This window comes from Sorex araneus, chromosome X, assembly GCF_027595985.1.
Source record: "Sorex araneus isolate mSorAra2 chromosome X, mSorAra2.pri, whole genome shotgun sequence".
In the NCBI taxonomy this organism is placed as follows: Eukaryota; Metazoa; Chordata; class Mammalia; order Eulipotyphla; family Soricidae; genus Sorex; species Sorex araneus.
In genome coordinates this window covers 306,071,548-306,096,446 of record NC_073313.1, presented here as the reverse complement: position 1 = coordinate 306,096,446, position 24,899 = coordinate 306,071,548, and the positions used below count along the sequence as shown (strand labels likewise).

The 24,899-nt window shown below is 46.0% G+C and overlaps 3 gene segments (V, D, J or C); all 3 read left to right on the top strand.

Annotated features, from left to right (window-relative positions):
* The first annotated feature begins 4,798 nt into the window (after positions 1-4,798).
* LOC101542806 (immunoglobulin kappa variable 1D-13-like) lies at positions 4,799-5,278 on the top strand. The segment is given in 2 exon segments: positions 4,799-4,847; positions 4,959-5,278. Coding segments are annotated over 2 exon segments (369 nt in total).
* A 3,670-nt stretch (positions 5,279-8,948) lies between these two features.
* LOC129399665 (immunoglobulin kappa variable 1-39-like) lies at positions 8,949-15,029 on the top strand. The segment is given in 3 exon segments: positions 8,949-8,997; positions 9,105-9,398; positions 15,001-15,029. Coding segments are annotated over 3 exon segments (372 nt in total).
* Positions 15,030-24,080: 9,051 nt separating this feature from the next.
* On the top strand, positions 24,081-24,560 carry LOC129399663 (immunoglobulin kappa variable 1-5-like). The segment is given in 2 exon segments: positions 24,081-24,129; positions 24,241-24,560. Coding segments are annotated over 2 exon segments (369 nt in total).
* Positions 24,561-24,899: the final 339 nt, after the last annotated feature.

Sequence of the window (24,899 nt, the reverse complement as noted above, 5' to 3'; positions counted from 1 at the left end):
CAACACCTTTGGGAAGGTCGAGTAAAGACAGACTGCTAAAATCTCAGGGATAGGACAAATGGAGACATTAGTGGGCCCGCTCGAGCAAATCAGTGATCAACGGGATGACAGTGATACAGTGAAGAAAAACAGCTATTATTTTCTCTTGATATATTTTAAGTATACACAGTCCATTTGTGGGCACAGTTATTCACAGGCACAATTGCATCGTTGCTGAAAATTATTGTGTCAAGAATGCAGATGACTTGGGCGATGTTTCACATTCTGAGGCCCCAGTTCATTAGGACAACTGAAAATTAAAATACTTCTGTTGGGCACTAATGCTTGGATCATTTAATTTGGTTTCTGAAGCAGCTATGGGAACAAGCATCAGACTATGGACACAGCCAGCGTGTCCATACGCTGACGACCCAGAGGCCTCCTCACTGGTAGGAATCTATGGGTCTCTGATCTGGTCCGGATGGTTCTCAGAGGAGGCACGAAGATGGGTTGAGAAGTGTATATCAGGAGTCAGGAGTCCTCTGCTCCCTGACACTTTTCCCATGCTCACCTGTCATTCTCTCCTCCTACCTGAAAATCTTTCTGAAATTACATCCATGTCATGTGAGGATGAAACAATCTAATACTTAAGTCCTGCTGACACACAACCCGCTTGATTCCTGTCCCGTGTTAGTCATTGTTTCCCAAATAGTTGAGCAGTTTATTTAGAAGGGGAGTCGTTTTGGTTCTTATTGACTGGACTGATAATATGTATTGTAATATCTATTTCAAACACGTATAAAAATCTCTAACAGCACTGGCACAAGTATCTGAAATCATTTCAGCTGCTGTTATCAGGAAATAGCCACTAGATGGGAGAAGGAACCCAGAACTGACAAGGCAGAGCCTGGATCTTAGAAGTGCTGGGACTCAAAGTCTCTGTAAGAATTCTGTGTTTACAATGGAATACTATGCAACTGTTAGGAAAGCTGAAGTCGTGAAATTTGCTTATAAGTGGATGGACATGGAGAGTATCATGCTAAGTGAAATGAGTCAGAAAGAGGGACATTCATAGAATGACTGCACACATTTTTGGAATATAAAATAACACAATACGAGACTAACAACCAAGGACAGTAGATACAAGGGTCAGGAAGATTGTTCCTTGGTTGATAGCCTGCTTCACACTCTGGGGGAGAAGGCAACAGAGATAGAGAAGGGATCACTAAGTCATTGATGCTAGGAGGGATCACCCGGGACGAAGATGTGTGGGAGAAACAGATAAACAACCAAACATGATGGTCTCTCAGTATCTGAATTGCAAACCACAACACCCCAAAGTAGAGAGAGAGAAAGAAGGAAATTGTCTGCCACAGAGGCAGGGAATGGGGTAGGGAGGGGGTGGGGGGAGGGATACTAGGGACATTGGTGGTGGAAAATGTACTCTGGAGGGATGTGTTGGAGCATTGTATGACTGAAACTCAATCATGAAAGCTTTGTAATTGTATCTCATGGTGATTCATTAAAAAGAAAAAAAACTAAAAAAAAAAAAAAGAAGTGCTGGGACAATAACTGAGTTAGTGTCTGGGGTCAATAGGGGCAGCGGGTCCTGTGGGTGTGAGGGTAAATGTGTGAAAGTAGCTCTCAGAGGCTGAGTTTTACACAAATGATCATGTTCTCTGCAGTGTGAGCACAAGCACAATACAAGCTGTCAGCTGTAAGAGTTTGTGGGGGTGCCCATGGTCCCCATATCTGCAACTGACATCGTGGCTTAATTTCACTATGATAATTAGTAGATAGAGATGACAAACCATCACTGAATGTGAAATGAGGTCCCAGGAGGGGAATTAGATGAGAGTATAAGGAGACCAGGGAAATACCCTCTGTCCCCACAATCACCCACACAGGAAAAGCCTGTGAGGACAAGAGGAGGGAAGGGCTCCTGCTGACAGGAGAAGGGTCTCACCAGAAGTGACCCTGACCTTTCATCTCCCACTTCCCAGAGTGAGAGAATCCCGTGTGTGGGGTGTGATCCCCCAGCCTGTGGGTTCCTGTGAGGGAGCCTGAGCTGATGCTTCACACCGGCACCCTCTGAGCAGGATCATTCCTAGGGGCAACTCACGGCATGGGGGCTTCACTGTTCACCCCACTCTCACCCCTCACTGTTCCTACTACTGAGGAAGAAGAATCAGGATTCATTCTTGGTTCATTAGTTGAGTCTTTATTTATTTATTTATTATTTTTTATTGAATCACCATTCAATAGTTACAAAGCTTTCAGGCAAAGTCTCAGTTATTCAATGCTCGAACAACTATCCCTTCACCAATGCACATATTCCACCACAAAACAAACAAACAAAAAAATAGTATACCTCTAATCCCCCCCACCAACCCTTCACCGGGGTAGCTAATAAATTTCACTTTACTTTCTCTAAAGAGAAATTAAATTGAAATACATTCAATATTTCAACAAAAAACTCACTATTATTGTTTGGAGTTCCCCCCCCCCAATAAGGCCTGCTGAAAAGGAAGCATTTGATAATTTGTTTTCCATTGCTGAGAACAAAGAGATATGAGGTTTTGGATTTCTGTATTTTAGTATTTTAGTAACAAAGTCCAGTGAAATTTCTGCAAGAAATTGGGTCATTGCAAGCACGTACCTCCCATTAGTGGTCCTCATAAGACGGCGGTCTCCACGCTGTGCCCCCTGGCAAGGAAAAGGGGAGAGAGAAAAACCTTTGTTGGGAGAGAAGCAGTCAGGGTCAGAATCCAGAGATCAGAAACAGAGAATCTGGAAGTCTGGGATGGAGGAATGAGGGATTAGGAAGGAAGAGTGCAGGAGGGGAGAGACGAGAGAGTTGGAATTGTTGGGAGACAGAGCAGGGAGCAAGATGGAGTGCAGAGAGATGAGGAGGAGAGACAGGAGAAGACGGGAACGAGGGACAGTGTGAGCCTAGAATTGGGGACTCAGAGAGACTGTAACAGGCGTGTGGGGAGAATGGAATAAAAGGCAACTAATCAGCATCAAGCTTGGTCCTCGTTCTTCCTCTGCCTGCCCATCGCCAATAGCCGTCCTGATCCAGTCCATACACAGCAACTCGAGAGCACTTAACGCAGGCAGTGAGAGAGAGCTGCCCAGAGAGTCCGCAAACACATATCTTTCTGCATGCATATTTTTAACAGGACAGGATCCTTAGGATCCCGGATGCTGACTCACACAGCATGGATCTCGATCCCAGCCCAGAATGATAGTTCTCCCTGTGTGGTTCAATCTTCAGTCCATATTGTATGCCCCCCCAACTTGTTTCACCCTGCACCCCATAGAGGCGTTTGCCTACTGTCTGTGAATCCCATAAACTGTGAGGATGTCTCATTTCCTCTCCTGTATTGTTATCACCTCCATCTTCTTAAGACATTGGGTCTTACATCTGGTATCTGAGAGCCTCTGTGTCTCTGCAGCAACATGAGTTTAAAGCAAGGGACACAACTGTGATGGGACAGAGGAAATTCAACCAGAACTCAATCAAGTTTAACTGTCTCAGCTACTGCACCCCAAGAGGGGATGACCCTCACCCAAAGGGAAAAAACTTTTTTCAAGCAGAAAAACCCAGGTATGCGGAAACCCGTGAGTGAGATCTCCAATCCTTCTTTAATCGGGACTCAGCCTCCTCCCCCCAACTCCCCAGTTTTCCAGTAGCATGGTAATCACACCCATAAACTGCCCCTGGCACCATATAATCTCATCAATGGCCAAGACTCAGAGTATAAACTAAAACTCCCAGAAAAGAATGATGCAGAATTTCCTGGAGGCAGTCATGCAAACTCTTACACTCTATCTCACTTACTTATCAAAAGTAGCACGGATTTCTTTGGTTTTAATGTACTTGCTTGTATTCTCTTATCTTTGGGTTAAATTGCTCTAGACTGAAATTCAACAACTTTCACATACTTCCCTTTTATTGTGGTGGGAAGGTACTCACTGGTGGGATTGGTTTTCGAATATTCTCTGATAAACTATTGTGAACTGCTTCTATATGAAAATAAAATATATATTTAAAAAATTGTGAAGTAGCAATTTCTCAAAGAAAATAACACCAGCCATTGTTGATGGAGACTGACACCTCAGGAGACATGAGTTGGGGCCAACATTTGACCCCAGGACCTACATGGCCCAGAGCACCTGCAGATAAAAGACTGACAGTTCCCAAAACTGCAGCACCACAAAAGCTTTTCGTCCATGGGCCCCAGCACTGAACTGCTCATCCCAGATGACTGAGTTATTTTGGAAGTGACTGTCAGGTTCTCTGAGCACTGAGAGTTCCCCAACCTACAAAAAGAAAATTAAAACATAAAATTTGAAACCCTTCAAAATGCAGTTATATATAGGTATTCCAGATCAAAAGAAAATCTCTTTGTCTCAAGTATATCCACAGCTGTGATTTAAAGGAGTCGGTACAATTCCTGAGAGTATCTGCGTGGCCGTGGTCTGATAGAGCCTGTCCCTGGGTCAGAGGGAGCAAGAAACCATGTCCTGAATGTCAGGAGACCAGGGACCAGCCCTCTTGTGATCACACTGAGGCCCTCCTGGGGCCTGGGGAGGAGCATGTTCTCTGTGGGCAAAGAACATGTTTCTGTTTCCCCACAGGGACCCACACCCCTGACTTCCCTGCAGCTGGGCTGGTCCCCACACACCCTCCCCCTCTGCCTACCCAGCCTGCCCAGCCCCCTCTCATTTGCAAGTCCTCATACCTCATGCCTGGACACTCAATAATAGTCTGTGTCACCCTGCAGGGTCAGTGTCTGTCACACCCAGAGTGGACATGAGGGCCCCTGTGCAGCTCCTCAGCTTCCTGCTGCTCTGGCTCCCGGGTAAGGAGGGAAATGAGGGTTTCCGTGGATTTGGACTGCCTGGCTCTTCGGAGAAATTTTATAACTGATGATTAATGATAATGATGTCCACTTATATTTTTTTTATCTCAGGTGCCAGATGTGATATCCAGATGACCCAGACTCCATCTATGTCTGCATCTCTGGAAGACAAAGTCACCATCACTTGCAAGGCCAGTCAGAGCGTTTACGACGGTTTAGCCTGGTATCAGCAGAAACCAGGGAAAGCTCCCAGGCTCCTCATCACTGGTGCAACCAGTTTAGGACCAGATGTCCCTTCCCGGTTCAGTGGCAGTGGATACGGGACAGATTTCACTCTCACCATCAGCAGCTTCAAGCCTGAGGATGCTGCCACTTATTACTGTCAACAGTATAGTAATCTACCTCCCACAGTGATACATGCCTGTACATAAACCCCCAGAGATCAGCTGTGTGAGTCTGGGCTGGCCCAGCTGCTCCTCCTGGTGCCTCCACTGCTGAAGGTGTATCAGATGCAGCAGGCTGTGACGTGAGAGAAATCTCTGGAACAAGTAGAATGAACATTTTTATTCCATTATTTCCCCCTCTCATGCCAGCAGCAATGTCGTGACAATAGATCTGCTGATTTTATTTCTTGAAATTGTTTTCCCTCAAGTATAGAGGCAATAGGTCAAACAGAGTTCATAGAATAACAATCACTTTAGATGGTCAGGAAACCGTTGTTTTAATAGAAACCGTTGTTTTAATAGATATTTTAAAGTCATAATAAAATTTTCCCACATCCAAGTGCAATGTCTTCTTACTGACACATTCTCAAATGGCCAATAAGAACCTTCTGATGTGGACTGAGGGAGAAACTGCATCTTGCCAGTGGTCCATACCTGCAGGGCTTTGGGAGAGACAAAGTTGTGCTCCCTTAATTGGGGATATTTGAGACTAAACTGCCACTGGGGGGGGGATAACTTTAATGACAGAAACAATGATGTTTTACACTTAATACCCTTGAATGTGAAATACAGCTTAAACCCCATTACACACAATGAAGGTTTGGAGGAAATAGAGGCAACCAAGAGATATATAAAAGAAGTAAATTTTATCATTCTGTACAAAGCTCAAAGTCTTGCATTTTTGTCCTGATGAGAAAATACTCAAAGTCACAATGACTGAGCTTCCCTGTGTGCCCAGACTCTAAAAATTCTCAGTGAATGTAAACGGGTGAAAAAATTCAGTCTTGAGGATAGACCTCACCAGTAATATCCATAGGCTGATGGCTTCTGAGGCTGATTCATTGATGCAGCAGCTGTGGGTGTCAGAGTGAGTCTGGAGAGTTCTGGGTCTTAAAAGCACAGAGACAGTAACTGAGCCAGTGTCCCATGGTCAGTAGGGACAGGTTCCCTGCATGGTCAGTTCTGGAAAGAGGCATGGAGCTGGATTGACAAGTCTACCTCAGGAGTCAGGAGCCCTCTGCTCCCCAACACATCCCCACTGCTCACCTGGCATTTTACCTGCAGCTTCCTCTTCCTTCCTGAAGATGTTTCTGAAATTAATTCCATGACATGTGAGGATGAAAGAAACTAGCACTCAAGTCCTGGTGACAAGAATCCCCCCTGAATTCCTGGCTCCCTGTTAATGGTTACTTCACAGTGAATTGAACATGTATTATTAAGAGAAATCATTATTTGCTTTGTGCTTACAGAGTGGCCTTGTGTTGTGTATTACAGCATGTGTTTCAAAGACTGATGTTAAAAGTCTCTTCTGAATCCCTAGGACCAGCATCTGAAATCATTTTAGCTGCGGTATCAGAAAACAGCCTCTAGATGGAGACAGACCCCAGAACTGACCATGCAGGGAGCCTGGGTCTTAAAAGCACTGGGACAGTAGCTGAGCTGGTGTCCCATTGTCAGTAGGGACAGTGGGTCCTGTGGGAATGATGGGACATGTATGGAAGTAGATGTCAGAGGCTGAGTTTTATGCAAATTATCATATTCCTGCAGTGTGAGCAGAAGTCCAGTATAACCTGTCCGCTGGAAACATTGGTGGAGTTACCCTTTATCCACATCTCCCCAATTTATGTTGTGACATTATTTCATCATGACTGTAGACAGGGTAGATAAACCATCACTTACTGAAAAGTAATGTCACAGGAGGGAGGATAGCAAGAGAGTATAGAGACACCAGGGAATCCCCCTCTGTCCCCACAGGCACCCTCCCAGAGAAATCTGTGAGGACAAGGGGAGAGAGGGGCTCCTGCTGACAGGAGGAGGGTCTCACAGGATGTGACCTTGATTTTCACTCCACACCCCCCAGGTGTGTGAGAATCCCGTGTGTGTGGTGTGAGCCCCCATCATGTGTGTTCCTGTGAAGGAGTCTGAGCTGATGCTTCACCCCCCTGGACCCTCAGAGCAGGGCTGCCTCAGGGGCACCTCAGGTTAGGGGGTGTGTGTGTGTTGGGTTGGGGGAGAACTCTCCTGCCTGAGTCAGGTGTGAGGCCTCAAATGGCTCTGGAGGTTCTGTCAGGAGCTGTGTAGAACGTGAGGGTCCCTGTGCTGCCACTCTGCTTACATCGGGGGAGGCCCGAGTCAAAGGCTGATCATTGGGAGTAATAATCACTCTAGGGCTCCCCTGGGACTTTCTGCGCTCCCTTCCATGTATTTCTGGCCTGTCCAGGACTCTGGATTCCACAGAAATAGAAAGACACCAGCTGGGCCAGCAGTCATGGAGGAGAGTTCTCAGACATCATGAAGCTTGAATTAAATGATGTAGAGGGTCCATGGGGCTTTCAATTTTTGCTGGGTGCATTCCCAGTGCATTCTATTGAATGAAGAAACAGTGATTGAATAAAGGTAGTATGGAGGGGGTGGGGAAATCATTACTAGAGTCTACACTGACTCATCTCACCCAGCACTCTACCCTCACCAGCTCATTGAAATATTAGTCCCTGTCAGAGCCTAGATCCCAGGTTGGGCACTTCCTCATGCCCACTTTGATTCCCTTCTCCTAAACCTGCAAGTCATTTCTCTGTGAGTTGTACCCTAACCTTACTTGATCTCAACGCATGCACCAGGGCTTTCTGAGAGCTGACCAACATTAGAAGAGATGTGTGGAAAGATAGGACAGTGGTAGGGTGTTTGCCTTGCATGAGGCCAACCCAATTTCAATCCTTGGCATTCCATAGAGTACCCTACACCTCCAACAATGAGCCTTGCCAGAGGTGATTCTAGAGTATAGTTCTAGGAATAAGCCCTGGAAACTGTTACATGAAGTCCAAAAACAAAACAAAGAAAAAGAAGAAGAGATGTGTGATATAGGATGTGAGCTGAAGGAGCACGGTGCATTCAAGGGGGATTCTGTGGTGGCAACTCATCTCATATATCCCTTCTGGACTCATTAATATCTGGTCAGCTCTGAAGGGAATATTTCAGGGAAAGAGGTACTGAAAACTATGGAATACTGTCAATAGTTTTAGGAGTACATGACAGTGGTTTGGAGAAGGTAGAGAGCTTTCCTAAAAAGGAAGAAAAAACACCAAAATCAGAGGCTGAGGTGGAAGTGGTGATACTGTTTCTGAGGAATGCATGTCAGCACAGGCTTCCTATCACGGTCCCAAACATTTTCTGCTTTTAACATACAAGTTTTTCAGTTGGTAGTGATGACATTTCTAAAGGCAAAAATACCAGCATATCAAAGTGAAATAGAAGATTTCATGCCCTCAACTTGGTGCAAAGATGTGAAATTGAAGGAGTGTACAATTCCTAAGGGGGTCTGTGTGGCTGTGGTCTGACAGAGACTGTCCCTGGGTAAGAGGGAGCAAGAAGCCTTGTCCTGACTCTGAGGCTCAGAAGACCCGCCCTTCTGTGCTCACACTGGGGCCCTCCTGGGGCCCAGGGAGGAGCATGTTCCCTGTGGGCAAAGTTCTGCTTCCCCACACGGACCTGCACCCCTGACTTCCCTGCAGCTGGGCTGGTCCCCACAAACCCTCTCCCATCTGCCTGCCCAGCCTGCCCAGCCCCCTCTCATTTGCAAGTCCTCAGAGCTCATTTCTGGACACTCAATAATAGTCTCTGTCCCCATGTAGGGTCAGTGTCTGTCACACCCAGAGTGGACATGAGGGCCCCTGTGCAGCTCCTCAGCTTCCTGCTGCTCTGGCTCCCGGGTAAGGAGGGAAATGAGGCTTTTCATGAAGTTAGATTGCCTGGCTCTTCAGGGAAATTTTCTAACTTATGATTAAGATAATGATGTCCACTATTTTTTTTATCTCAGGTGCCAGGTGTGATATGCAGATGACCCAGCCTCCATCCGTGTCTGCATCTCTGGAAGACAAAGTCACCATCACCTGCAAGGCCAGTCAGAACATTAACAGTTATTTAGCCTGGTATCAGCAGAAACCAGGGAAAGCTCCCAGGCTCCTCATCTATGATGCACCCAATTTAGGACCAGATGTCCCTTCCCGGTTCAGTGGCAGTGGATATGGGACAGATTTCACTCTCATCAGCAGCAGCTTCAAGCCTGAGGATGCTGCCACTTATTACTGTCAACAAGGTTATAATCCTCCACAATGATACATGCCACAACATAAACCCCCAGAGATCAGCTATGTGAGGCTGGGCTGCATCAGCTGCTCCTCCTGGTGCCTCCACTGCTGAGGGTGTGTCAGATGCAGCCAGGCTGTGCAGTGATGGACAATTCTGGTACATGTTGAAGGAACATCTTTAGGCTCCATTATTCTATATCTTATCCCAGCAGCAGAGACATGACAACAGATCTTCTGATTGAATTTACAGAGATTTTTTTTTCTGAAATAAGTAGGTGACAGTGTCATTCAGAGTTCACACGTGTTGGCCTGTGCATCCTCGAAGACCTAGAAACCATGCTTTAAAATATATTTTTTAATGATAGCACATATTGCAACCCCAGTTGTGAGGACACATGAGCAGCTTCATAGCCTCACACTGAGGGCGTCTCCCAGGGTGCATCCTCCCTGCCATGATGTCCTGTCTGATGTGGGCCAGTGGGAGAGACTGCGTCTCACCACGGGAACAACCCTCACAATCCTATGGTGTGTGGGGGGTAACAGGGAGGAGGGGACTGAGATCTACTCCCTTGACTGAGGGATTTTGATCCTGAAATCTTAATGGGAAATAAAACAATTTTAGGACAGGAACTGTGGTATACTATCCTGGATACCCTTGAAGTTGTAAAGGGGTATAAACTTCATTCAAGGTGTGTGTATGTGGGTGGAGAGAAATTCAGGCAAGTAAGAGGAAGTATCGGTCACACTGTTGTCCCATTGTTCATTGATTTGCATGAGCGGGCACCCTACCTGTGGCGTACTTGATACTCGATAAGAGGAAATATAGAAAGGAAAATGTCCACACCCTGTTCTTAGTCCAAAGTCTTATACCGAGGCCTCGTGGGAAATACTCTGGACCACAGTGCCTGAGCTTCCCTGCATGCCAGGCCTTGACACTCTCAAAGGGAATTTAAGTCTATGGAAATCATTGGTACCCTAGGAAATTCTGTATTATTGATGATACTTTCCTAACTTTGTTGCCCACAAGCCCACCATTATCTACCAATATTGATTTTCCTTGGATTTAAATTCCTAGAATGGGAACATAAAATATGGGGTGACATTGGTGAGGAAAATTTTGACCTCTTTTCAAAAGACAGACGCCCAGATCTGCATTCCACGTTTTGTTTTTCACTTTCCCTCAGCACAGACCAACCACCTAGAGTCTTTGCAAACTGGTCCCAGCCTGTGAGCAGGAAGCTCCTGGGCCGTGGAGTTACTGTTCCCTGAACATGGGCTCTGAGTCCCCCAGACCCTGGGCTCTGGCTCCAGCTGAGAACAGGAATGTGGGGGCTCAGGGGCAGGTGCCTGTGACCCGGGCACTGAGATGAGACCTTGGCTCAGCCCGTGCAGTGTCACAGCCCTGCCTGCTCTAGCACATCAATGGCACCAGCAAGACCTTGGGGACATGATCAACACAGGGCAACTGGAGTTGAGTCTCCGTGTCTGGGTTCTAGTGCAGCCTGTGCACTAGAACATCCAGCTTCCCTCAAGGGCTCAACAGAGTCTCCATACATGTCCAACAGAACCAGAAATCTAAGAAGTTTCCAATTTTCCCTACGTGTAGCATCCACACTGACACATGTATCACACACAGTTGGCTGAAGGGGACAGAAATATCTATTGGACCCTCTTGACTGGGTGATGTGGCTGGATTTTAAGGACCAGAGATATTATACAATGTGTAAGGTTCTCTTTTGTTCTGTTTTGTTTTGTTTTGGGGTCATACCTGGCTATGCACAGGGTTTACTCTGGGCTCTTGCACTCAGAATTACTCCTGGCAGTGCTCAAAGGACCATATGGGATGCTGGCAATCGAACCCAGGTTGGCTGCTTACAAGGCAAATGCCTTACCTGCTGTGCTATCACTCCAGCCCCAATGTGGCTGCATTTTACTGCATAAAATTTCACTATTAATATGGCCAAACAGAGTGGAAAGACTTTATTGGGCTAAACATACTTTAAAATGACATAAAAGAATCGGCTGGAGCGATAGCACAGCAGTTGGGCATTTGCCTTTCATGCAGCTGACACAAGTTTGATTTCTCCGCCCCTCTCGAAGACCCCAGCAAGCCACGAAGAGTATCGAACCCACGAGGGCAGAGCCTGGCAAGCTACCCGTGGTGTATTCGATATGCCAAAAACAGTAACAATAAGTCTCTCAATGAGAGACGTTAATGGTGCCCACTCGAACAAATCGATGAGCAACATGATGACAGTGACTAAGTTACACAGGGAATTGCTTACTTTTTGACACAGCAAAAGGCCACTTTGGGAAACATTTATGCATAAGCTCAAATCAATCATAGCAAAAAATAATCCAGAACCAGTAATGCAGATGAATGCAGGCTTTTCATATCTGAGTCCACGGGTTAGATTCATGACACCAACACAATAAACAGTGCTATTGGGCACTAATGGTGGGAATGTCACACTGGTTTCTAAAGCAGCCGTGAGGACAGACCTCACCAGTCATATCCATAGGCTGATGGCTTCTGAAGCCCCCTCACTGGTGCAGCAGCTGTGGGTGTCAGAGTGAGTCTGGAGAGTTCTGGAAGGAGGCATGGAGCTGGATTGACAAGTCTACCTCAGGAGTCAGGAGCCCTCTGCTCCCCAACACACCCCCACTGCTCACCTGGCATTTCACCTGCAGCTTCCTCTTCCTTCCTGAAGATTTTTCTGAAATTAGATCCATGACATGTGAGGATGAAATAAACTAGCACTCAACTCCTGTTGACAAGAATCCCTTCTGAATTCCTCTTTCCATCTTAATGGTTACTGCACAACTGGGTATGCAGTTGTAAAAAAATAGAATTTTATTATAAAGAGAATTCATTATTTGCTTTGTGCTTACAGAGTGGCCTTGTGTTGTATATTACAGCATGTGTTTCAAAGACTGATGTAAAAAGTCTCTCCAGTATCACTAGGACCAGCATCTGAAATCATTTCAGCTGCCGTATCAGGAAATGGCCACTAGATGGAGACAGACCCCATAACTGACCATGCAGGGAGCCTGGGTCTTAAAAGCACTGGAACAGTAGCTGAACTAGTGTCTCATTGTCAATAGGGACAGGGGGTTCTGTGGGAATGATGGGAAATGTATGGAAGTAGCTGTCAGAAGCTGAGTTTTATGCAAATTATCATATTCCTTCAGTGTGAGCAGAAGTTCAGTATTACCTGTCTGCTGGAAACATTGGTGGAGTTACCCTTTATCAACATCTCCCCAATTTATGTTGTGACATTATTTCATCATGACTGTAGACAGGGAAGATAAACCATCACTTACTGAAAAGTAATGGCACAGGAGGGAGGATAACAAGAGAGTATAAAAGACACCAGGGAACCCCCCTCTGTCCCCACAGGCACCCACCCAGAGAAGCTGTGAGGACAAGGGGAGAGAGGGGCTCCTGCTGACAGGAGGAGGGCCTCACAGGATGTGACAATGATCTTCAGTCTCCAATCTCCTGGTGTGTGAGAATCCCATGTGTGTGTGGTGTGAGGCCCCAGCTTCTGTTCCTGTGAAGGAGTCTGAGCTGAGGCTTCACACCCCTGGACCCTCAGAGCAGGGCCGCCTCAGGGGCACCTCAGATAAGAGGGGACCCCATTACCTCTCCTACCCTGTACTCTGACTGCTCAGGCTTCGTGCTCAGCTTGTTTGTTGAGTCTGACCTTGCCTTTAGGATGAAGCTGTTTTTGCTTTGGTCCTGATCAGAGATACATCAGGCCAAATGGTCCTAGAACGGCATTTCTCAGCCAGATGGCTGAGTATTGTTCACAGTGACCACCGGGCCCTATGAACGGGACATGAGGGGCAACCAAAGAAATAAATGTTTTAAATAATATTTTGTTTTGTTTGCTTTGGGGCCACACCTAGCAGTGCTCAGGGTTTACTCTGTTTTTTTCCTTCAGGAATCACTGCTGGCCCAACTTGGGTGACCGACCTTATAGAGTGTCAAGGGTCAAACTAGAATTGACCACACACAAAGCAAGAGCACAGCCTACTATGCAGTCTCCCCCAAATTAACTATTTTATGTTAACACTGTAGAAAATATAATATTGGGATATCGGAACAAAGAGAAACAAAATTTGCCTTGATAAAATGCACAGGTGTCCCCCAGCCCCGCCTGGCAGCTCTCAGCCGTCTCGCCCACCTCGCCTGACCCATCCCTCCCCTGTCCAGCAGGTAAATTGGCATTTCCCCTTGGAGACCCCGCCTCACCTGGAGAAGCGCTCCCCACGTCCCCTGCCAGCGGTTGGGGGCCACTCGGAACCCCCCAACCCAGCCTGGCAGCTCTCAGCCATCACGCTCACCTCACCTGACCCCTCCCTCCCCTGTCAGACAACTTAGGGGCGTATCCTCTCGTTAGGGGGTGTGGCCTAAGAGTGGGCGTGGCCTCTCTCCTGAGCTTAAGCAGCTGCAGTTGTTTTTTTTTTACCATTCCATGCACAATTGGCCACAATTAATAGAACCCACTCCTCTGAAGAACTCCCTGGTCATCTTAGTCACTATATGTTAATAGTCAACTAACCTAGCCTATCCTAATTTCACGAAAACTGTCAGTGAACACATCGAGTTGCACATAAAAGTCCTCTGTAAAAAGAGCATAGCCCCACATCTTCAGTTGAGGCCCCTCCCAAGCTAAGGAGAGCACCGGATAGTAAAGCCCATAACAACATGAAGAAACAGAGAAAATCCCCACCACCAGGAGAGATCCAAGAAAATATTTCACTAACCTCAGCAGCGACCTCCCAGAAATACAACCTCCTCTCAAATAAAGAATTCAGAGAGGAAATTCTGAGGATGGTTCACGAACTCAAAGCAACTATGGAACGAACTTCCAATAAATTAAGGAAGGACATGGATGCAGCATTGGAACGCTCCACCAAGATAATCCAGGAAGAAATGAGAGCAGAAATGTCAAAGCTACGAACAGAAGTCACACAACTAAAAGAATCAGTAGATGAAATTAAAAACTCAGTAGGAGCCCTCCTCCCAGGAACTCATGGGAAGGGGGCGTAACCGGCACGCCCTCGGCTCAGATAAATCCGGAGCCAGCTGAGCGCAAATCGGACCCTCTGTGCCTAAAGACTTTGATTCCAGAGATGTAACACATTCGGGCATCCAGCGCAGCATCCGATAGCGATACACTGGGACACCGAACTGGGCTACAACTCTGTGCTGCCGGGGGTGGATTTTTTTCCTCCCCACCCTGTCTTCCGGCACGGAAAGCAGCGGCCTGGCGGCACCCACGTGGCAGGCGCCATCTTCTGTGACTCCAAACCCACAGGTATTCGGTTTTTACTTTTGGGGCTCCCAGGAACTCATGGGAAGGGGGCGTAACCGGCACGCCCTCGGCCCAGATAAATCCGAAGCTGCTGAGCGCGAATCGGACACTCTGCGCCTAAAGACTTTGAATTCAGAGACTTCTTACAGCAATGCACTGGGACTGTGAGCTGGGCTATGTAATTTCTGGCAGAATTTTCCCTGGACTTTATACAGAAATCCAAAACCACACGGACGCTGCCGCATCCGCGCGACTTAACATTTATAATTGTCAGCAATGTGAAACGGTTCCATTTGAACAGGTCTGACTTGGGGGGGAAACTCCAAATAATAACAGTAAGTTTTTGTTGAAATATTGAAGGTTTTTAATGTAGCAGCCACCTCTCTGGACTGTGAACTAAGCAAAAGCCCCACGCTGGCCGACGCGGCGTGGCGTACACCATACTATGAGGCGCAGGAAGGGGGATGAGGGGGAAAAAGAAAAAAAAAGGGAAAAGGAAAAAGAAAAAAAAAAGAGTGAGAGAGCTATGTACTTGTAGCAGTGGGGCTACATATCTCTTCATTTCCAGCAATGAAAAACTAATTATCAAATGTAGTAGGTCTGTCTCTCTTGGTTGGAAACTCCAACAACTATAGTGAGTTTTGTGTTGAATTATGGAATGTAATCAAGGTAAAGAAAAAATGAAGTGAAATTCATTAGTTATACAGTAGGGGGTAGGGGGTGGGGGCGGGGGGTATACTGGGGTTTCTGGTGGTGGAATATGGGCACTGGTGAAGGGATGGGTGTTTGAATATTGTATAACTGACATATAAACCTGAGAACTATGTAACTTTCCACATGGTGATTTAATAAAAAGTTTAAAAAAAAAAAACTCAGTAGGAGCCCTCAATAGTAGAATGACTACAGCCGAAGACAGAATCAGTGAGCTTGAAGATGAGCTGCACAAAGCATATAGGCAACAACAAATAATGGCAAAGGACCTCAAAATGACTCTAGAGCGAGTTAGAATCCTAGGGGATGACCTCAGGAGAAACAACATAAGAATCATGGGAGTGCCAGAACCACATGGAACCAATCCCAATGAAAAAAACACCATTAAAGACATCATTGCTAAAACATTCCCAGAGCTAGAGAATGCGGACATCCAGATCCAAGGAGTCCGAAGGGTGCCAGCTAAAAGGGACCCAAATAGAAAATCCCCAAGGCATATCATAGTCAGAATGATGGAGGCCGTGGATAGAGACACAATACTGCAAGCAGCAAGATCAAAGAAGGAGAGCATATACAAAGGAGCACCCCTTAGATTCCCAGCAGACCTATCAGAAGAAACCCTCCAAGCCCGAAGACAATGGTGGGATATAGTGAAAAAACTTAATGAAATGAATGCCTCTCCAAGAATACTCTACCCGGCTAAACTCTCAGTTAAACTTGAAGGAACCATACACTATTTCACGGACAAGCAACAGCTCAGGAACTTCATAGACTCAAGACCAAATATAAAAGAAGTACTCAAAGGGCTACTATAAGACAAGGAAAAAACCTACAACAACAACAAACCCTACAGAAAAATGACACAAAATCCCACGATAATAATTTCTCTTAATGTTAACGGTCTAAATGCACCAATCAAGAGGCACAGAGTGGCAAAATGGATTCAGAAACTAAACCCAACTTTCTACTGCCTACAAGAAACACATCTGAACAGTCAGAACAAACACAGACTCAAAATCAAAAGATGGAAAACAATCCTGCAAGCAAACAGCCCCCTCAATAAAAAAAAGCGGGGGTGGCCATACTAGTATCCGATAGCATAGACTTCAGGCTGAAAAAGATCAGAAGGGACAGCAAAGGGCATTTTCTATTCATCAAGGGATATGTACAACAGGAAGAAATCACACTCCTAAACGTATACGCACCTAATGAACGACCAGCTAAATATTTAAAAGAACTTCTAACAGAATTTAAGGAGGACATAATTAGCACCACGATAGTAGCTGGAGATTTCAACACTGCCTTATCACCTCTGGATAGATCGACAAGAACAACACTCAGCAGGGAAACGATTGCCCTGAAGGAAGAAATGGAGGAGACAGGGCTAATAGACCTATACAGGGCTATACACCCCAAAAAGAAAGAATACACATTCTTTTCCAGCGCACATGGAACGATTTCCAAAATAGACCACGTTCTGGGCCACAAATTATACCTTAATAGAATCGGGAAGATAGAAATTGTATTGACTATCTTTTCAGACCATGATGCACTGAAGATGGAAGTTAATCACGCACAGACGTGGAGAACCAAATCAAACCCTTGGAAATTAAACAACTCACTATTGAACAATGAGTGAAAACGAAGGAAATCAAGGAAGAAATCAAGAGATACCTTGAAACAAATGAGAATGAAGACACAAGCTACCAGAACCTATGGGACGCAGCTAAAGCTGTGTTAAGGGGAAAATATATAGCTCTGCAAGCCTTCCTCAGAAAAGAAGAAAGGGCCTATATAGATAGCTTGACTTTGCAGCTCAAGATCTTAGAAGAGGACCAGCAAAAGGAACCCAAACCAGATCGAAGGAAAGAAATAGTAAAACTTAGAGCAGAAATTAACGATATGGAAACCTGAAAAACAATCCGAAAGATTAATGAAACAAAGAGCTGGTTCTTCGAGAAAATAAATAAGATTGATAAACCGCTAGCAAGACTCACAAAGAAAGAAAGAGAGAAAATCCTGATAAACCAAATCAAAAATGTAAAGGGGGACATCACAACAGAAACCAAGGAGATTCAAAGGATCATCAGAGACTACTTTGGAAGTCTGTATGCCACGAAACAAGAGAACCTAAAAGAAATGGACGAATTCCTTGACTCCTACAATCTCCCAAGACTGAGCCAAGAAGATGTGAAATACCTCAATAGGGCCATAAATATCAAGGAAATCGAAACTGTAATCAAAAGTCTCCCCAAAACAAAAGCCCAGGTCCAGACGGATTCACTGGCGAATTCTTCCAAACATTTAAAGAAGACTTGTTGCCAGTTCTCCTCAAGCTTTTCCAGGAAATTGAAAAGACAGGAACTCTTCCAAACAGTTTCTACGAGGCACATATCTCCCTAATACCAAAAGCAAACAAAGACACCACTAACAAAGAAAACTATAGACCAATATCCTTGATGAACACCGATGCGAAGATCCTCAACAAAATACTAGCAAATAGAATCCAACAACTCATCAAAAAGATCATACACCATGACCAAGTGGGATTCATCCCGGGGATGCAAGGATGGTTTAATATTCGGAAATCAATCAACATAGCCATCATATCAACAAAAGTAAAGATAAAAACCATATGATCATATCAATAGATGCAGAGAAAGCATTTGACAAGATCCAACACCCATTCATGATAAAAACTCTCACCAAAATGGGTTTTGGAGGAACTTTTCTCAAGATAGTCAAAGCCATCTACCACGAACCTATGGCAAGAATTACCATCAATGGAGGAAAAACTAAGGGCTTCTCCTCTAAGATCGGGGACAAGACAAGGATGCCCACTCTCACCCCTTCTCTTTAATATAGTATTGGAAGTATTAGCAATAGCCATCAGGCAAGAAAAAGATATTAAGGGGATTCAGATCAGAAAGGAAGAAATCAAGCTCTCACTATTCGCAGACGATATGATACTATACCTAGAGAAACCTAAAAAGCTCTAGTAAGAAACCCTTAAAAACAATTGACCTATACAGTAAAATCGCAGGCTATAAAAGCAATACCCCAAAATCCATGGCCTTCCTATATGCAAACAATGAGACAGAGGAAAGAGACATGAATAAAGCAATGCCGTTCACAATTGTGCCCCAGAAAATCAATACCTTGGAATCAGCTTAACTAAAGAAGTAAAGGACCTCTACAAAGAAAACTATAAAATGCTACTCCATGAAATAAAAGAAGACATGAGGAAATGGTAACATATCCCCTGCTCATGGATAGGGAGAATAAACATTGTCAAAATGGCAATACTCCCAAAAGCATTATACAAATTTAACGCGATCCCTATAGGGATACCAATGGCATTCTTCAAAGAAACGGAGCAAGCAATCCTGAAATTTATATGGAACAAGAATGCAGATAAGTAAATGAGCTGGAGCACATGTTTTTCATGTCTGAGGCCCTGGGTTAGATTCGTGACACCAACACATTAAACAGTGCTATTGGGCACTAATGGTTGGAATGTCACACAGGTTTTCTAAAGCAGCCGTGAGGACAGACCTCAAAAGTCACATCCATAGGCTGATGGCTTCTGAGGCCGCCTCACTGGTGCAGCAGCTGTGGGTGTCAGAGTGAGTCTGGAGAGTTCTGGAAGGAGGCATGGAGCTGGATTACCAAGTCTACCTCAGGAGTCAGGAGCCCTCTGCTCCCCGACACACCCTCAACTACTCACCTGGTATTTCACCTGCAGCTTCCTCTTCCTTCCTGAAGATTTTTCTGAAATCAGATCCATGATAGGTGAGGATGAAAGAATCTAGCACTTAGCTCCTGGTGACACATATCCCTTCTGAATTCCTGGTCCCTTCTTTATGGTTACTTCATGCTAGTTGAGATTTTATTATAAAGAGAAATAATTTTTTGGTTTGTGCTTAGAGATTGGCCTTGTGTTATGTATTACAGCATGTGTTTCAAAGACTGATGTAAAAAGTCTCTCCTGAGTCACTAGGACCAGCATCTGAAATCATTTTAGCTGCTGTACCAGAAAACAGCCACTAGATGGAGACAGACCCCATAACTGACCGTGCAGGGAGCCTGCATCTAAAATGGACTGGGACAGACAGTAGCTGAGCTAGTATCCCATTGTCAGCAGGGACAGTGGGTCCTGTGGGAATGATGGGAAATGTATGGAAGTAGCTGTCAGAGGCTGAGGTTGAAGCAAATTATCATGTTGTTGCAGTGTGAGCAGAAGTCCAGTATAACCTATGTGCTGGAAACATAAGTGGAGTTACTCCTTATCCACATCTCCCCAATTTATATTGAGACATTGTTCCATCATGACTGTAGAGAGGGTAGATAAACCATCACTTATTGTAAAGTAGTGTCACAAGAGGGAGGATACCAAGAGAGTATAAAGAGACACCAGGGAATCTTTTCTCTCCCCACAGGCACCCACCTAGAAGAAGCCTGTGAGGACAAGGTGGGAGAGGGAGAGAGGGGCTTTGGCAGACAGGAGTCAGGGTAAGTGACTTGGAGGGACCTTGACCTTCTTCTCCAGCCTCCCAGAGTGGGAGAATCCCATGTGTGTGTTGTGAGCCCCCAGCCAGCTTGTTCCTGTGAGGGAGCCTGAGCTGATGCTTCATCTCGGCACCCTCTGAGCAGGGTTTACCTCAGGGGCACATCACGGTAGTGGGGGGAAAGGGGAAAATGGGGGGAGGGCTTTGATATTTTCTTCATCTTCACCACCTGCTTTTCTGCTTGGTGAGAAAAAGAGCCTTCGTATTCATCCTTGGCTTATGGGCTAAAAGACCAACATGGCCTTTGAGAGAAAACTGTTGAAAGTTTCATTTTCTGATCAGAGAGTGGATCAGGATTCACCAGCCAGGAACCAGAAACTTATGAATAAATCTTGAAAGAAATCAAAAAGTGTAGAGATTCTTCTGGACCCTCATAAGGCTGAGTCATAAGGGGCCGCCTGGAGGAGGGTGGGTGAACCCCAGCAGCCAAAACCCTGCACATTCCACAGTGGCTGCCATGCTCCCTGCAGGAGCCACTGCTCTAATGAGCCTCATCCAAACACTTAATCTGTTGAAAATCTCAGATATGCGGGTTTTGTGACTGAACTCTAAGCTTTCACAGAGTCAGTGTGGGCTACCGCCCCATCTCCCTGTGCTTCTGGAGATTTCAGAGGTCACGCACATGACCCAAATCTGCCACCCACTTAAATATTTAACTGCAACTCTCTCACCCCATTACAAATTTTTGACTTCCTGAAGCGACATCTCAACACCACAACACTGATAACCCAGGAGAAGCACACCAGCGATGTAATATGGACGACAACCAATCTCAATGAACAAAGTGTAAACACAGACGGTTAACTTGTCACAATGTCATAGTGATCTCTTATACAAGGGCTTAATGGCTTCTTGGTGAGATACAAAAGTCATCACTAACTTTCATCTAAGAAAACTTTTTGGATCATCATTTTTAGCAAATTATTTAAAACAAGCAACAAAATGAATTACTGAGGACGTTCTATGGGGTCAAGCTAAAGGGGTGCTTGGGATAATTGAAAATAATGGAGGTGGGATTGTGCAATGGTGGTGGGAAAGGTGTTAGAACACAGAATATCTGTAAGAAATCATCATAAACAACTTTGCAAACCACAGTTTTTATAAAAAGTATAAGCGGAACACATAAGACTGAATGAACTAATTTCTAAGTATTAATATAGGGATGATCCTGTTTGCTTGTCCAATAAGAAGTCAATCGGGACACTCTGTGACCCCCTTCCAGCCTCCCTGAGTGCTTGCCAGGAAAGGGTCCCTGTCACCTTCAGGGCCACAAAGAGTGTTAGGGGCATCTCGTCCTGAGGTAAGCCCAGTTAGGGGAGAAAGTACAGGGCTTGCAGTTTATGCCTCAATCCATCCAGGTGATCCTGGCACCACAGTTTCCCCGAGAATATATAGAAGTCTCTGAGTACCACCTGGATGACCTTAGTAGGCCCAGGCATGGGAGTGTGCCCTGGTGGTCTCCAGCACCACAAGCCTCTCAAAACTGCAAATCATCAACTATTACACTGACCTGGTTGGCTCATCTGGCCAAAATTGCCTAGAAGGACAAACTGCCTCTTCAGCATTGGTGAGCTGAAAGTGCACCACACCCACACACACAAATCAAATAATCAGAATAAAGTCATAATTTTATCCCTGGCTATAGTTGCTTACAGTCTATCCGGCTACTAGGAATGGGAAAGTGAGTACAGACACAAGACTCTCACCTTTACCAGGACAGTGCTCCTGGTGACAGATATCCTACTTGTAGCACTTGTAGCAATATCCTTCCCGAAGATGCTCCTATTCTGGGGCCTCTGTGGTCGTGGGGTCTCTGATAGCAACGTGACAAGGGAACATCTCTGAAATCTCACTCTTGTCCTCCCATCCCCTTCCACCCTTCCTACACATTCCTGCTGCATTCATCTGCCTCCTTGAAGGAGCCCGAAGTGTGTGTGGATTCTCTGAATTTCTGTTCTGAACCAAGACCCCAGATTATCCTCTGTCACACTACGGTGGGATGGGAAACAGTCAGGGAGGCTGCAAAGGGCCACACAGCGTCCTCACTGACATCTTAGTATACATGCAGACAGGACAACCCCTACATTAATGGCTGGAAATCAGTTTATTCAGTCTACAGAGTTGGGGCCCAGGTTTCTCTTACATCGAGTCCACAATTGACCCCAGTTTTTGGTAAATGTGGTGCAAAAGCAGTAAATAGGGATTGGTTGGAAGCCCCCTCAGGAGGGCAGATGAGACCCACTGGGAGCAGGATCCTGCTGCATGAAGAGCAATGGCGGCAGGGAGGGGAGATCTCTCCTGCTCAGTCAAATGTGAGGCAACAAGTGGCCATGGAGGGTCCTGTCCTGGGCCCTGCAGAAGGGGAGCCCCGGGAGCTGCTCCTGTCTGACAGAAGGACTCAGGGAGGCCCCAGTCACAGGCTGATCACTGGAGAGGAAACCGTCTCCTCTACACTCCTTGGTCACTGCAGGGCTCCCCTGGGACCTGCTGCCTCTTGGGAAACATTCCAGACCCTCCCCAGGATACTCGGTACTTCGGCATGTGTATGTCCTGCTGGGCTAGTGGTTCACGGGGGTCTGGTTTGGTCTGTCGGGTGCTGAATTCAGTGATAGGGAGACCAATGGACTATGCAGAGAGAGCTGGGTGTGCAGTTCCAGGGACAGCCTCTACAGTGAAAGAACAGTGATGTTGATGAGGTGGTGGTATGGCACCCTTAGAAACCCGGATGCTGACTCACGAAGCACAGCTCTCTGCAGCCCCAAGGGATACCTCTTGTGTGGTTGTATCTTCACGCCATACTGACTGCCCACCCCTTGTGCACCCTGTATCCCATAGAGATTGTTGTCTGCTGTCTTGAATTCCAAAACTGTGAGAATGTTCTCATTTGTTCTCCTGTGGTGTTATCACCTCAGTCTTCTCAAGACGCTGAGTCTTTCATCTGGTCTCTGACAGCTGCTTTGTTCTAGGGGCAATGAGAGATTTGGGATGAGACAGGGGATATTCACTGAGGAGCCAATCAAATTGGATTGTCTCAGCAATCCCATCTGAACACATTAACAAAAGGTCAGCTGAGGAGTAGAGGAAGGGAAGATAGGAGGAGAGTTCAAGAAGGGCAAGGAATGATCTGTTCTGTGTCCTGAAATAGAGCTGGAAAGGAAACAAATTTTTGAAGACGAGAAGGGCTGAAGTGGAAGTAGTGGGATAGTATCTCAGGTGAAGAAGTATGGAGGGATGAGCAGGAGAATGGGTTGACCTATCTGGTATTCTGTTGCTTCGGAAATATTTTTGAATCAAGACCCACAATTTTGTACAAACCTTTTCATTCCTTGCATTTCTGTCTGCTAATAAAAACAATTTCTCAGACAAAATAATACCAGCAATTGGTGAAGGAGACTGACACCTCTGCAGACATTACCTGGGGTCCACATGTGAGCACAGGACCCACATGGCCCAGAGCACCTGCAGATAATCGCCTGACAGTGGATGCCACTGCAGCACCAGAATGGCCTTGTGTCCATAGGGCCCAGCATGAACTGCTCAACCCGGGTGTCTGCCTAATGTTCAGAGTGACTGTCAGGTTCTCTGAGCCCTGAAAGAGTCCCTCCCCCGCCCCCCCCCCCCCACACACACAAAATTGAAAGCATAAAATTTTAAGCTTTTCTCAAATATAGTAAAATATATTAGTATTCCAGGTCAAAATGTAAACCTTTGTATCAAGTATATCCACAGCTGTGAATTAAAGGAGTCTGTACTATTCCTGAGAGGGTCTGTGTGGCTGTGGTCTGACAGAGCCAGTCCCTGGGGCAGAGAGAGCAAGAAGCCGTGTCCTGACTCTCGGGAGACCACATGACCTTCCCTTCTGTGCTCACACTGGGGCCCTCCTGGGACCATGGGAGGAGCATGTTCTCTGTGGGCAAAGTTCTGCTTCCCCAAATGGACCAGGACCCCTGACTTCCCTGCAGCTGGGCTGGTCCCACACACACCCTCCCCCCTCTGCCTGCCCAGCCCCCTCTCATTTGCAAGTCCTCAGAGCTCATACCTGGGCACTCAGTAATAGTCTGTGTCCCCTGCAGGGTCAGTGTTTGTCACACCCAGAGTGGACATGAGGGCCCCTGTGCAGCTCCTCAGCTTCCTGCTTCTCTGGCTCCAGGGTAAGGGGGGAAATGAGGATTTACGTGGATTTGGAATGCCTGGCTATTCAGGGAAATTTTCAAATCTACATGATTCATGATAACAATATCTACTTATATTTTTTATCTCAGGTGCCAGGTGTGATATCCATATGAGCCAGCCTCCATCCGTGCCTGCAGCTCTGGGAGAGAAAGTCACCATCACCTGCAAGGCCAGTCAGAGCGTTTACAGTTGGGTAGCCTGGTATCAGCAGAAACCAGGAAATGCCCCTAGGCTCCTGATCTATGAGGCAACCAATTTACAAGCAGGCGTCCCTCCCCGGTTCAGTGGCAGTCAATCTGGGACAGATTTCACTCTCACCATCAGCAGTCTGGAGCCTGAGGATGCTGCCACTTACTACTGTCATGATTATACTAGGTATCCTCCCACAGTGATACACAACAGAACATAAACCCCCAGAGATCAGCTGTGTGAGGCTGGGCTGCCCCAGCTGCTGTACCCAGAGCCTCCCCAGCTGAGGGTGTGTCAGATGCAGCCAGGCTGTGCAATGATGGACAGTGCGGGCACATGTAGAAGGAACATGTTTATGCTTTATTTTTCTTCTTCTCATCCAAGCAGCACAGACATGACGACATCTACTGATCGAACTTTAAAAGATTATTTTTCTGAAATAGTAGGTGACAGTGTCATTCAGAGTTCATATGTAGTGACCTGGTCACTTTAGAATGCCTAGAATCCATGTTTTTAAAAGATATTTTTTAATAAGCACACATATTGCCACCCTAGTTGT